The sequence below is a fragment of the Acartia tonsa genome, chromosome 4, assembly GCF_053477335.1.
Source record: "Acartia tonsa isolate MP-2025a chromosome 4, ASM5347733v1, whole genome shotgun sequence".
Taxonomy (NCBI): Eukaryota; Metazoa; Arthropoda; class Copepoda; order Calanoida; family Acartiidae; genus Acartia; species Acartia tonsa.
This window is the reverse complement of record NC_137263.1, coordinates 31,464,890-31,477,683: the sequence shown is the minus strand read 5'-3', so window position 1 is coordinate 31,477,683 and position 12,794 is coordinate 31,464,890. Positions and strand designations below refer to the sequence as shown.

At 32.4% G+C, this 12,794-nt stretch overlaps 1 protein-coding gene across 2 annotated transcripts in view; it reads left to right on the top strand.

The window, feature by feature from the left end:
- LOC145316780 (adenylate cyclase type 5-like) overlaps positions 1–12,794 on the top strand; it is a 77,702-nt gene that overhangs the window by 49,086 nt on the left and 15,822 nt on the right. For both annotated transcript variants that reach the window (XM_080157515.1, XM_080157514.1), the window contains exons 16-21: positions 103–165; positions 2,826–2,935; positions 6,221–6,377; positions 6,792–6,895; positions 11,680–11,739; positions 12,646–12,707. In XM_080157515.1, coding sequence (XP_080013641.1) covers positions 103–165; positions 2,826–2,935; positions 6,221–6,377; positions 6,792–6,895; positions 11,680–11,739; positions 12,646–12,707 — 556 coding nt within the window. The remainder of the gene's footprint in view (positions 1–102; positions 166–2,825; positions 2,936–6,220; positions 6,378–6,791; positions 6,896–11,679; positions 11,740–12,645; positions 12,708–12,794) is intronic.

Sequence of the window (12,794 nt, the reverse complement as noted above, 5' to 3'; positions counted from 1 at the left end):
TTTTCATTTTTAGCTAAACATTTAAAATAACTTTTACATGTCCATACCTGGTGTATGAAGTGTCAAAATATATTTTTATAACATACGAATTTAAAATTTCAGGAGCACAATATCAAAAGTTATTTGATTGTTCCCCCAGATCACTTCTCTAATCCCTCCAAACAGGTAAATATAATCTACTCTATGAAAAGCTTCTCCAGTAAGGATTCAAAACCGACTAATATCCGCTTGATTAGAACCGGTTCTCGGCCATGCTGAAAAATCATTAAAGCATTGTATTACAGAAATTTTTTTTACGAATATTAAAATAAAAATCATAAAATTGCTACCAGTTTTGTTAACCCGGGCCCTCGGGGCTAACAATGCTGGTTTTAATCTTATAAATTTTCATTTAAATATCCGCGGAAAGCTGTATATAATACGATGCGATAAATAACTATTTTATGATTGGGTTTTTCTTGCGTCATATATTTTGTTTTAAATAAATGGTGGGCGTTTCTTAAAGGATGACCTAACCTTCTTTATATCATTTGACATAGATTTTTTATGATTATCAAAAAATATTTAAACATCAATAAAGTAATCTAAGAACATTTAAAAATAAATAGATTGTAATAAACAAATTTCTTCGTTACTAGTCTCTTGATTCTTTGCAAAAAGCTAAAACCTTTTCTGGGCCTATGTCATACTTCCCTAAAAACTGTCCTGTAGTCCTGTGTGGACAAACATACGTACAGACAGACTTTGTATTGTACCTGACTAATAAAAGTACATTTGTCAGCCCAAATTGGTTAAATAATTAAACCTTTAAGTACTCTTATCATAAACTTAAATTAGATGTTTTAATTTACTGTATATTTATGTAATTAATTACATAATTTAAGTAAAACCATGTAAGTTTTAAAAAAATACAAGATGAATCTAGTTATATCAAAGCATTTTTTTTTATTAAACTGGAACAAAATCACAAGTGAAATGCATGGATCTGAAGGGATTAGACAATGGCTGAAAATTGATCTCCAACGATGATAAACAAAATTACCCTTCTGTAGATAAGAATTAAGGTTGAAACGTTTGAACACTCAACTTATTGAATCAACCAATCAAAATTCACTAAAGTCCCCAAAGTTGTTATGAAACTTTGTGGACTAGTTTATTAAAAGCCCATTGTCCCCTCTCTCACCAATTATTTTAACCCCATCCCTTTAATGCAATGAAGAGAACTTTACTTTTTAGTAGCAAAACTACTCTACAATTCACTTTGTCTGTCCGTCAGTCCGTAACGCGATGGGGGAAACGTGATTTTCTCGGCTCCTATTAAGGATAGACAGCTGAAATTTTTAGTGTAAACTCCTATGACATATGCTCATCTAATCTATACATTATTTTCCCCGTCTGTTCGTTAATTTGGGTGCTAGATCGATTCCTACATTTTTACGTTTTTGTAATTTTCTCAATTCCTTTTCAAGATAAACGGCTGGAATTTTCATGGATTAGATCAATTCACATTTTACATATTTCAGTCAAGTTTTATTAAGATGCCTTTATTGGTTGGGGTGCTAGATCGATACCTAGATTCAAAGTTTTCATGATATTTTTGATCCCTAAAAAGATAGACAGTTGAAATTTTACACTCTACATATTACCTTAAAGTTTTATTAAGATACTTTTACTGGTTGAGGTGCTAGATCGATTCCTAGTTTTCCTGTTCAAGAGAAAACGGTTTGATTTTTTAGTGATTAGTTAAGTCAACATTTTGACCAAGTTTTATAAAGACTTATTATTTGTTGGGGTGCTAAATCGAATTTTAGATTTTAACGTTTTTCTTATTAGCCTAATGCTTGAAAAAAGACCATTTTTAAAAGGTTTCGTGATCTTTATTATTGAAGTTTTTTATGACATACTCTACAGATAATTTTTTCCATATGTCTATTTATAAATTTGAGCTTCGCTACTTATGGATGTTGTCATCCTTGTTTATTTATATTGTAATCTTGATGTGGTTAAGAAAAGATCGAATAACTTTCTTTTTTCAATTAAAACTTTTTGAAATGGTAAAAGATTTATGTCCAAAGTGTCCTTACATTTCTAAGGAGATAAGTTTGCAAAATCAATCTTTGAAATTTTCTTTAAATGATATAAACTAGCGACTTTAGCAAGGGAAAGGGGAGAGTCAACCCTTCACTTTCAATATAAGTTTTACAAGAAAAAGTAAAAAAAAATGTTGGGGTTACAGTTTTGTTTTCTAGGGACGGTTACTTTTGATAGAGTTGAGGTTACTTTTAAAACAGGATATATAAAATATATATTTAGGAATAAAGAAATAAAATAGTTTTCTCGTATTCATTCGAATCCGGTGGATAGGAACCGGTTCTCATCTATACGAAAATTCTATGTCTAGCCTCGTATTATATCCAGCTTTCTACGAATATAAAAATGTACAATCATAAGATTAAAACCAGTTTTTTAGCCTGCGCCTTCGGCACATCGGGGCTAAAAAAACTTATAATTGTACATTCTATATCCGCGGAAAGCTGTTTATAATACGATGCGAGAAATAACTATTATCTTATTTTAGTTGGCGGATTTTTTTATCGAAAAATTTATACAAAAACAAAAACTTAAAATAAAAATATAATTTATTTACTATAAAATATCTTTTTTTTAAAGTGTGTCATAAAGTTTTCATGTTTAGGTTATGCATACTATTATCGCTATTTTTCGGCATTTATAACAAAAATTATTTAATTTGGATAGTATTTTATTTCGATTATATTAGATGAATTTCACAGTAACTATAAAACTAATAATAATTTCTCTTTTAGAAACATGTGATAGTCCGTAATGGCAAAGTAGTTGTTGGAGGTAGTGAGATCAGCAAGGAGCTCAGGATGATGGGCCATGGCGAACACACTCAGTCGGGACTCAAAACAAAGTAAGTTTTCCAAAATAAATCCGAACTAGAAATGACTTCTTTTGTGTCTGAGGCTAAAGATCTTTGAAACGAGTTGTTCTTTAAGGAAAGATCGAAAAATGTTTTGGAGTGTTTTAGTCTATTTTCCTGACCTCCCTTAACTTTCCCTTGAGGAAAGAAGCGAAGCATAATTTTAATTTATATTATCAAAGCTACCCCATAATTCAAAATACCCGTCTGTCTGAAATGTGTCTATGAAAATCTTAATTCCCTGGTAGCTAATTAAGATAGACAGCTGACTTTTTATAACGATTTCTAAGACTATTACTTTTTTCCTCAGCTCATGATAGATTTCTATCGGTAAGAAAATAATTAAAGATAGACGACTGAATTATTAATGAAGATTAGACATCGTGACAATTTATGTACAGTCAGTTACCAACAACACATGCAAAAGTCATGTCATCAAATCAGTTTCATATTTGGACGCTTTTTCTCAAAGTGCTTAAAGAGTACATAACCCTCCCCCCCCCCCCCCCCCTATATTCTTGAAATATATCAAAAATAAGGGTGGGTTATTTATGACTAATTCCTGAAAGGGGGGGGGGGGTAACCCTAATCTAAAGTAAAACACTAATACCCAAATAAGTACCTTTTTCATTTTTTACCAAAAATGGGGGGGGGGGGAGAGGTGGGTTCTGTGGTCGACAAGGCACTTTGAGAAAAACTATTTAGACGTTAAATTTAGAACATAAAGTTTACACCATTGTTGCAAAATTAGATTTTAGGTAGCAGAGACAAATTTTAGCAGTTGATAAAATTTAAAAAAATAAAATCATTATTGATTTTTATCATTATTTGTGTTGATTTCTAGTTTTCATCTAGTGTGTGTGTGTGTGTATAAAGTTGTGTGAAGGGATATTGGCACCTTCTTGTCAGTAATTAACTTCTCAGTCTAGGAGCATCAATACGAATTATCTAAAAACTTTTCTCGATACTTTGTGTAGTATGGAGTTTCAGTTGTATTCTGTGCACTAAAGCGGCTTAAGTACTGCAAAGAAATTCTTTTTAGATAAACTAAACAGATAAAATAAAAGAGCTAGTTTATACTAAGAATATGATTATCATGGAAAGCTCATTACTATGAATTACATTTTTTTGAAAGTATAAATCTATGAAAGATAAATTTACAAAATAAATAGAAGATAACATTAGTTTACAGTTTTCACTCAAATGCCCAGCACTGTAGTATTTTCTTTACTAAACAATATTCCCAAGGATTTTAGGATTAAACATTATAAGAAGATTTTCTATATAAATTATAAAGATAATGAAATCATTACTTACATTTTTTCTCCAAAATTATTAAGCTGATAAATAAGGCTCATAATCTGTCTTTCTAAAACTGCGGATTGTTAAAAACAAGGCGGCTCTGCTGTAGTTGATTTAAGACTGGGAAAACTCAGAAATAGAAAGATGGTTTGGGTCTTACTGCGACCGCGTAAATGGACCTAAAACCGACGTTTAGTACATGCAACAGCAAATTGTCATAGCCAATAATGGGGTTGGGTACGCGGATTCTTGACTTTTTAGCAACTGCAGCTAGAACCACAAATAGTGAAAAAGACAAGTTAAGTTATATGCGAGTGCTAAGCCCTGATTATAAATATACTGTTTGAAACAATATTGCAAACGTTTCAAAGATTTTTTTATTCTTAAGGTAAAAAAACGCATGAAACACAAAAACTTGTTTTTTTCCTAAAAGTTTAATATATGAAAGATTTTTTAGCTTCTCCTTTTTTACCACGGTGCGAAAAAAAAGACTTTAATCTTACAGTCTTGAGTCTTTTTACTTTTTGTTTCATAATTAATTTTGATAAGGTTACGTGAGTTTATTGCATTTTGTTCTATTATTTTATTGTTTTATTCATACTTTGTAATATATCGTCCTTGTCCATGTAGTATTCGTTTTCTTGTTTATTTTCAGAAGATTAAGAGGCTATGATAAAAAAAAACATCTTTTTAGCCACAAACTTTTAAGACTGATGAAAAATTGGGTCAATTGCTCACTGCTCAGTCATGTGTCATTTTGCAACTGTGGCGTAACACGAGCGCATCCGCTTGTTGTCGGGAAAAGGTTATAGGTTCGAATCTCAACCCCAAACCGCGTCATAACTAAAGAAGTCAACAAATGTTTCCTACTTCTGCTATGTCAGGTGTGCGACATAAATAGATAGATGAGGGAAATATCTTAGCCCAAAACAGGCGCAAGTCATTGCACGCACAGTGAGGACTTCAAGACAGAGTAAGATGTCGTGGTGTATCCCAATTTATCCTCAAAGGCTCTTACTAACTTTGTGACGAACCATTTTTGTAAAAATTACAAAGCTGCCTGACTACATACATTTGATACGTATCCATGAAAACTCTTTTGTGTTGTATATCATGATTATTTTTAAAACTAAAGCCTAATCTTATTTCTGACTGTAAACTATAGAAAAGTTTTGCTGCACAAAGTTTGTTTTCTTACATAAAGATAGATAAAATAAGAATAAGAGATTGTGTCGTATATGTTTATGTTATCTGTATTATCTTGTATGAGTTGTTGTTGGTATGGTAATTCCTTCAATCTTTAGTTGACCCCCCTACTCTTGATATTATTGCAGTTTATTTAATTCTTGGTAAACTAATGAGATTAAGATCCTCCCTTCTTAAATAATCCATTTTACCATAGTGTGTGTGTGTGGGGGGTGGGGGGGTATATCATGGTTCATTTTGTATTTATAAGGATATTGTCGAGTTGTGTTTGTGAGTGTCCCCAGGGGGATTAAACATAACTTTTTTTATTACGAATCTCAGAGTAATTTAAATAGAAAACAAAAAATAAATATTATTTTTGAGGCATAAAATAATGCAGTTGGGTTGGTGGAAAATGTCTTATCTGTTAGACAGATAATATAAGATTAACTTGTAGAGTAGCTAAAGTGAAATATATTAATATTCGATTTAATCATATGATTTTTTATGTATATCTTCAAATGTATTTTAATACCTATATGGAAGCATATCTAGCGTTAAGGTAAACATATTTTTAGTAGAAACAATAATTGGCTTTTCGGTGAAAACAAAATAATTTCAACTTTCATGTCAAATGTCTTTGGCATTAATTGTAGTTAAACAATAGAATTTTTGTTTGCACGACCTTTTTCTTGAAGACCAAACAGTGAAATGTTGTAAATGATATTGATTTGCGAATCTTTGTAATTAGGACTTTCTTGCATTAACCTTTCCATGCTTTTTGTTCAGGCTTGGTATTGGTCCTAGCCGAGAGGAGGAGGAGAGAGACACGGAAGAAGAGGTGAATGATTACCTTGCCAGGGCCATTGATGCCAGAAGTATCGACAGGCTCAGGAGCCAACATTGCAATAGATTTCTTCTTTCTTTCAGAGTCAAAGAAATTGAGGTAAGCTCTTTTATTTTTGTTTGTTTTGATCTTCATAGAGGTTCAGGTCATGTAATGGTCTAAAGTTATTTCATTTTTAAGTTTATGTCTAAATTGTATTAGGCCCATGAGATGCTAGGGACGAAGCCGTTGGTACTATTGTAACAACTCATGTCTCTTGTATATTTATGTATTGGTCTTTTGTAGCAAGACTGACAAACCGACGTAACAAATAAGTTGTTTACAAATTACAGACATTCTGCTCTTTGAAAAGGGGTATTCTTACAAAAAAAAGTCATCCGTCTATCTCTATTAGCTGCCGAGAAAATCACATTTCCCTCAACGCGTTTCGACCTTACGGACAGATAGATAAAATTAATAATAGTATAACATCGCTTCTAATAAGAACAATTAATAAGTATATTTTGTTATTAGGAAAGATATAGCAAACAGAGAGACAAGATGTTGGAGTCTTATTTCATCAGTTCCATAATTATCTACATCAGCCTATATATTATACAGATCATTGCTCTACCAGAGTAAGTAATATTCAGTTCCAAAATTATCTACATCAGCCTCTACATTATACAGATCATTGCTCTACCAGAGTAAGTCATATTCAGTTCCATAATTATCTATATCAGCCTCTATATTATACAGATCATTGCTCTACCAGAGTAAGTGATATTCAGTTCCATAATTATCTACATCAGCCTCTATATTATACAGATTATTGCTCTACCAGAGTAAGTAATATTCAGTTCCATAATTATCTACATCAGCCTCTATATTATACAGATCATTGCTCTACCAGAGTAAGTGATATTCAGTTCCATAATTATCTACATCAGCCTCTATATTATACAGATCATTGCTCTACCAGAGTAAGTAATATTCAGTTCCATAATTATCTACATCAGCCTCTATATTATACAGATCATTGCTCTACCAGAGTAAGTAATATTTAGTTCCATAATTATCTACATCAGCCTCTATATTATACAGATCATTGCTCTACCAGATTAAGTGATATTCAGTTCCATAATTATCTACATAGAATTGTACACATTTTAGAACAAAAGGGTAGTTATTTTATAATTTAAACATATTTGTATTTCAACTTAATTTAAACAATCGTTTGATTGTCCATTTTGGGCAATAAATTTATTTAACAAATTTTCGATGCTGTGAGTATTGGTGCAAAAAATATGACGTAACAAAAAAAATTAGCCAATGAGAGTCCACTACCATTGCCGCCATTGGTCAATAACGGCCTCTCATTGGCTAATTTTTTTTGTTACGTCATATTTTTTGCACCAATACTCACAGCATCCAAATTTTCAACAGTTCTGATATTAATATTTCTATCCTTGTCCAAATATATCCTATACAATTATACAATAAATAATGTTAATTATAAGATGCAGAGGTTTAATTCAAGTTGAAGTTCACTGCAGAAACAGTTAATTTTATTAATTAAAAACTTTTTTGCGTAGTTCCAAAGTTCGGTTACTTAACCAAGTAGAAATAATTTGATATTAGTCATACTAGTAAAATTTATACAGGGTGCGCCACATATCCTGGGACTTAGCGTCAAAACTACTTTACCAATCAGGTCGTTTGATCCCACTATAAAAAGCTTAGGCAATGACCTTTAAGCACAAAAAAATCTTTGGACGAAGATGGGCTCGTACTCCGAGCTGGCCGCGCTTATGTTCAACAAGGCAGATTCGAGTTGCGTCGATGGTATAATCTGGATTCTCGACTAGGGCCGAATAAATCGGACCTCAGCCCATCTGTAGATGAGGTTGAGTTATGCAACTTGCTGGGGATATTGTTAGATACATAAGTAAGACACTAGAAAAGACTAGAGCTCTCTGTCTAAAATGGCTTGGCTGTAGTACTCCGGCAAAGTGAAACGTGACAGATTTAGAGATGTCAAAAACGTCAAAAATTGTGTAAAATCGTGAAAATTTCTCGGTTCTCGACTTTAGAGACCCATATGGAACTTAAAAACTCATTTTAGACTATGGGTTGAGATGGATCAATAGCTTTTAAAACTTTTAGACTATGGATTGCGCTGACAACCCTATTTTAATGTTCATGCCATTTCTAAAAAGGTATAGGACGTGGTTCTAGCTCAACTGTGGTCTAAATAAAGGCCTCCGTGTCAAATGGTAGCTTGAAAGTTGGGTGAATTAGGATCCTGCGGTTACTCACATTCCTAAGGAAATGGGGCCTCCCAGAAGCCCGATCTTAATTAAATGGACTTTTGGGCCTAGGGCTACTTTGAAGCATGCACCAATAGACGTGCCCATGCCACAAAGACCTCCCTCATTGCCACTATCAAGGAGAACTTCACCATCTTGGACAGTTACATTTTGACCTGGGCCTGCCGGCGGTTGAGGAGGCGGGTAAAGGCGGTGATTGATGCTGGCGGCGATTTTAATCAAAGATCTAATAGTCATATACCTAGTTTGCTTCCGAGTTTTTAAAATTTAATAAAATCTTTAAAATTTACGATTTTATGTTCATTTGTTTACAATTTAGAAAAAGTCCGAGGATATGTGTCTCACCCTGTATGATATGTATAATATTTAATTAATTTTTATTTTTGCTCAACATTTTTTTATCGTTTTAAAGAGTTATTTGAAACTATAATTTAAAGAGAGCGTAGCAATTCTACAATCATTACTTTAAACATTTTTATTGTTATACGTACTTACAACTTATACATGATAAACTGATTCTGGAATGGTAGTAAGGCAAAATGGCATTACTGTAAAGAGAGCGTAGCAATTCTACAATCAAACACTTTAAACATTTTTATTGTTATACTTATAACTTATACATGATAAACTGATTCTGGAATGGTAGTAAGGCAAAATGGCATTACTGTAAAGAGAGCGTAGCAATTCTACAATCAAACACTTTAAACATTTTTATTGTTATACTTATAACTTATACATGATAAACTGATTCTGGAATGGTCATAAGGCAAAATAACATTACTGAAATTACCTCTTAAAATGTAAGGATGTCCATATCTTTAAATTAAACTTTTATTATGTCATTTAGTATGTAACACTTATTTGTTATGTTACCTTGGCGTCAAAGGTTCGATTTTTCAATAAGTATGATTTTTAATGATAAATTTACAATTTGCTAAAGTGTAAAAACCAAGGATGACAACATCCATAAGTAGCGAAGCACAAAAAATCACATAATGCACAAACGGACAAAGTGAGTTATAGAGAATATGTTCATAACAAAAAAGGGAATATTCAAAAATTTGAAAAAATAAGGTTTATGTCTTTGGAAGTATGACCAACAGATGCACGGACAAAACAATGTATGGAGTAGAGGCGCGTGTGTCATAGAAATCTTCACGGTAACTTTCATCAGTCTATCTTCAATAGCAGCCGAGAAAATCACATTTCATACCGTTAGAGACTGACTAACGTACTGACAGTAAATTATAGAGTGGCTTCGATATAAAAAAAAACTTTTAAAGAAAAATAAACATTGTTGTTATTGTGATGTGTAATAAAAAAGTTGTGAAAAAGAATAATGACTAAGACGAAGAAGTAAGATATAATTTCCATTAGCGACATTCTTTTGTCCTTTAATTGCCAGAGGTCTCTCTCTCTCTCTCTCTCTCTCTCTCTCTCATATATTCATCATATTATCTTCATTTCATTCCCTCACTTGCTTATTTTTTTCTTAATTGTGTCTATTGTTAAAAAAGACCAACGCATATCTTGATTTTTCTAGCCTAATTTCAAAGGTTCGTAGTAACTATTCTTATTTTTTTGTAACGCATCTACTCTTTGATTTAGTTTATTCTTCTGTCCCTCCAAACCTGTAAGCTTCTCTTTAGGGGTCGACAGCTACGTCTCAGCCGTGCGGCTGCAGCTGACGTTACCTTTAACTGAATGTGTCTTTCTTGAGGTGGCTGCGGTTGCGACTGGAAGAAAATTTGGTTGCTGCGGTTATGTGTCGTTTATTCTTCCTCGATATTTGCCCAGCTTTCTCGAATACGTGCTTTTATTTTAAAGATACGTAAAGTTGCGGCTTAAGTTCTAACAAGCCGCGAGGGTTATTGGTTGGTTGATTATTTAAATAGGCTAAGGCTTAAGATTATTAGATAGCTGAGGAAGCAGCGCAACTAACAGTTTGCTGAACAAAGATTTAATGGCTTAAAAGGTGGCTTTGATAGCCATGTGGCTTATTTATAAGGATCCCCTAATCTGTGCTGTTGATGGTGGCTGTGGCCACAGCTGCCTAGCCCTACTTCTAAATATAAGTTAATAAATATTTCCTTTCTCCTTGTTTCATGAACGTTTGGTGTGGTAATTGTGAAGAACCATTGTTGATTAATAAATTAATTTATAACCATTACCAAACCTAATCAAATTGTTTAGATGAAAAAGTGTAAATGATGTTAATGTGTGTGTGAGTGTTTATATGGGTGTATATGTGTGTGTATGTGTGTGTGTGTGTGTGTGTGTGTGTAAGTGTTTATATGGGTGTATGTGTGTGTATGGGAATGTAATTGTGATATCGTGTGTGACACTCAATTAATGTTATAATGGTGTGCACATTGCTCAACTAAATCAAAAATATAAAATTAAATATTCAGAAAAAGAACAAACATTTTTTACTTCTATAAGCTTCTATCTACTTTTTGTTGCCACTCTACAAAAAAGCTATCGTAATGACAATTTTCGGAGCTTTACAAAGTGTCCTAAAATATCTGCCGTGTTACGTCATAAAAATTAGGGATGAGAAGAGAAGTGGGAAAGGAAACCCATTAAAAAGAGATGGTTCTATTGACGTCACACGGCTCATTTTTTAGGACACTTTGTAAAGCTTCAAAGTTTCACTTTAAAAACCTTATAGAAAATTTGTGATTTAATTTTGACTTTGGTAATAATGATTTCTTATTAGTAGAAGTAAAGTGAATCTACTTAACTTTTTTTACTTATTTACTTTTTCAATGTTGGTTTTCTTTTCCACATTTTATTGTGTGAAACCACTCTATTTTGTTTCAACACCCATGAAAATAGGTGTCTTTGGGAAAATATCTACAAGAAATTCGTGTCAAACATTTTATGTTAAAGATACTTTGGCATATATTCATTTATCTCACTTACAGTTTTATAAAAAGAATAACTTTTTTGTAAATGTTAAATAAACATGAAAGTGTTGACACACTCACTTCACTATAAGCCTCTAGGGGCAGGACTATTATTTAAATCTTGTATGTAACAACTAAATATTTAATATTCAACAAATAAAAGTTGAAAATAATTTGTTTTAGGTTGAAAAACGACAAAGGTGAGTCTGTGGAAGAATATAGGGGCCCAGATGGAATCATAAGGTAAGAGTTTTTATTATCAAATTATTTTTATACACTTCTCATTTCTGCTTTATCAGTGGCATGCGGAAGGGTGGGTGTAGAGCAGTGTCAACACCCCTCTATTGACTGCCCGCCCCTTTTTTTCACCCCCTGATAATTTAACCCCCCCCCCCCCCCCCCCGTGGATTACTGTGCACGCCATTGATTGACCTAAATAATGATTTTTTTTACAATTATTTACATTTACAAGATTCTTTAAGCTTAAACTTGATTTGAAAATATTATTTTACCATATTTAAACAGGGTTTTTTTAGCCACAATTCTCCCCCTTACTTTAACAATCCGGATCCAAAATCACTGTAACAAAAAAAGTATAATCCAAGATATTTATTCAATTCTTCAAAACTAAATTTTGCTAACAAGAAAGAAAGATAAGAAATTTTATCTTATTTTTCAACGTATTCAAGTTGAAAAGATTTGTATAAAGAAATGCAAAAAATGTAATTTAGAAGCAAAATAAATCCAACCAAAAGTTGTGTCCTTTTTGTACGTACAAACATTATATAATTTTTAAAGAATAAATTAATCTTTATTTCGATTCTAAATAGAAATAGTAAACTTTCTCTAATTGGCGTATTCCTTTCCATAGATTTATACTTCTGAATTCGCCTCTAGCCTCGAAGAGGTAAGCCCGCCCCTAGAGGTGAAGAGAGATTCCTCCTATATATTTTTTGTGGGGGGGGGGGGGCTGAGGAGGGTGGATATTTTTACAAAGGGGGTCAAATAGCTGAATGCCACTACAGGATCCCTATGTGGATTCTCTGAGAAGCACAACCTGATTTATTGAGTGACCAGACGGATAGAAAGACTTTTAAAAGATTTTTTTATTGATTCATGTTTTTTCTATTACAAAATTTATTTTTTTAGGTATGATTCTCGAAGAAAAGTGTTTGGAATAGCAGGATGTATCATAGTATTTGTTACTGCAGGAAAATATTCACATTTACATTTTAAACAACATAGCAACTGATAAATTTGCTGGAGTGAAACTAAAGTCCTTTTCTTAATAATTGATT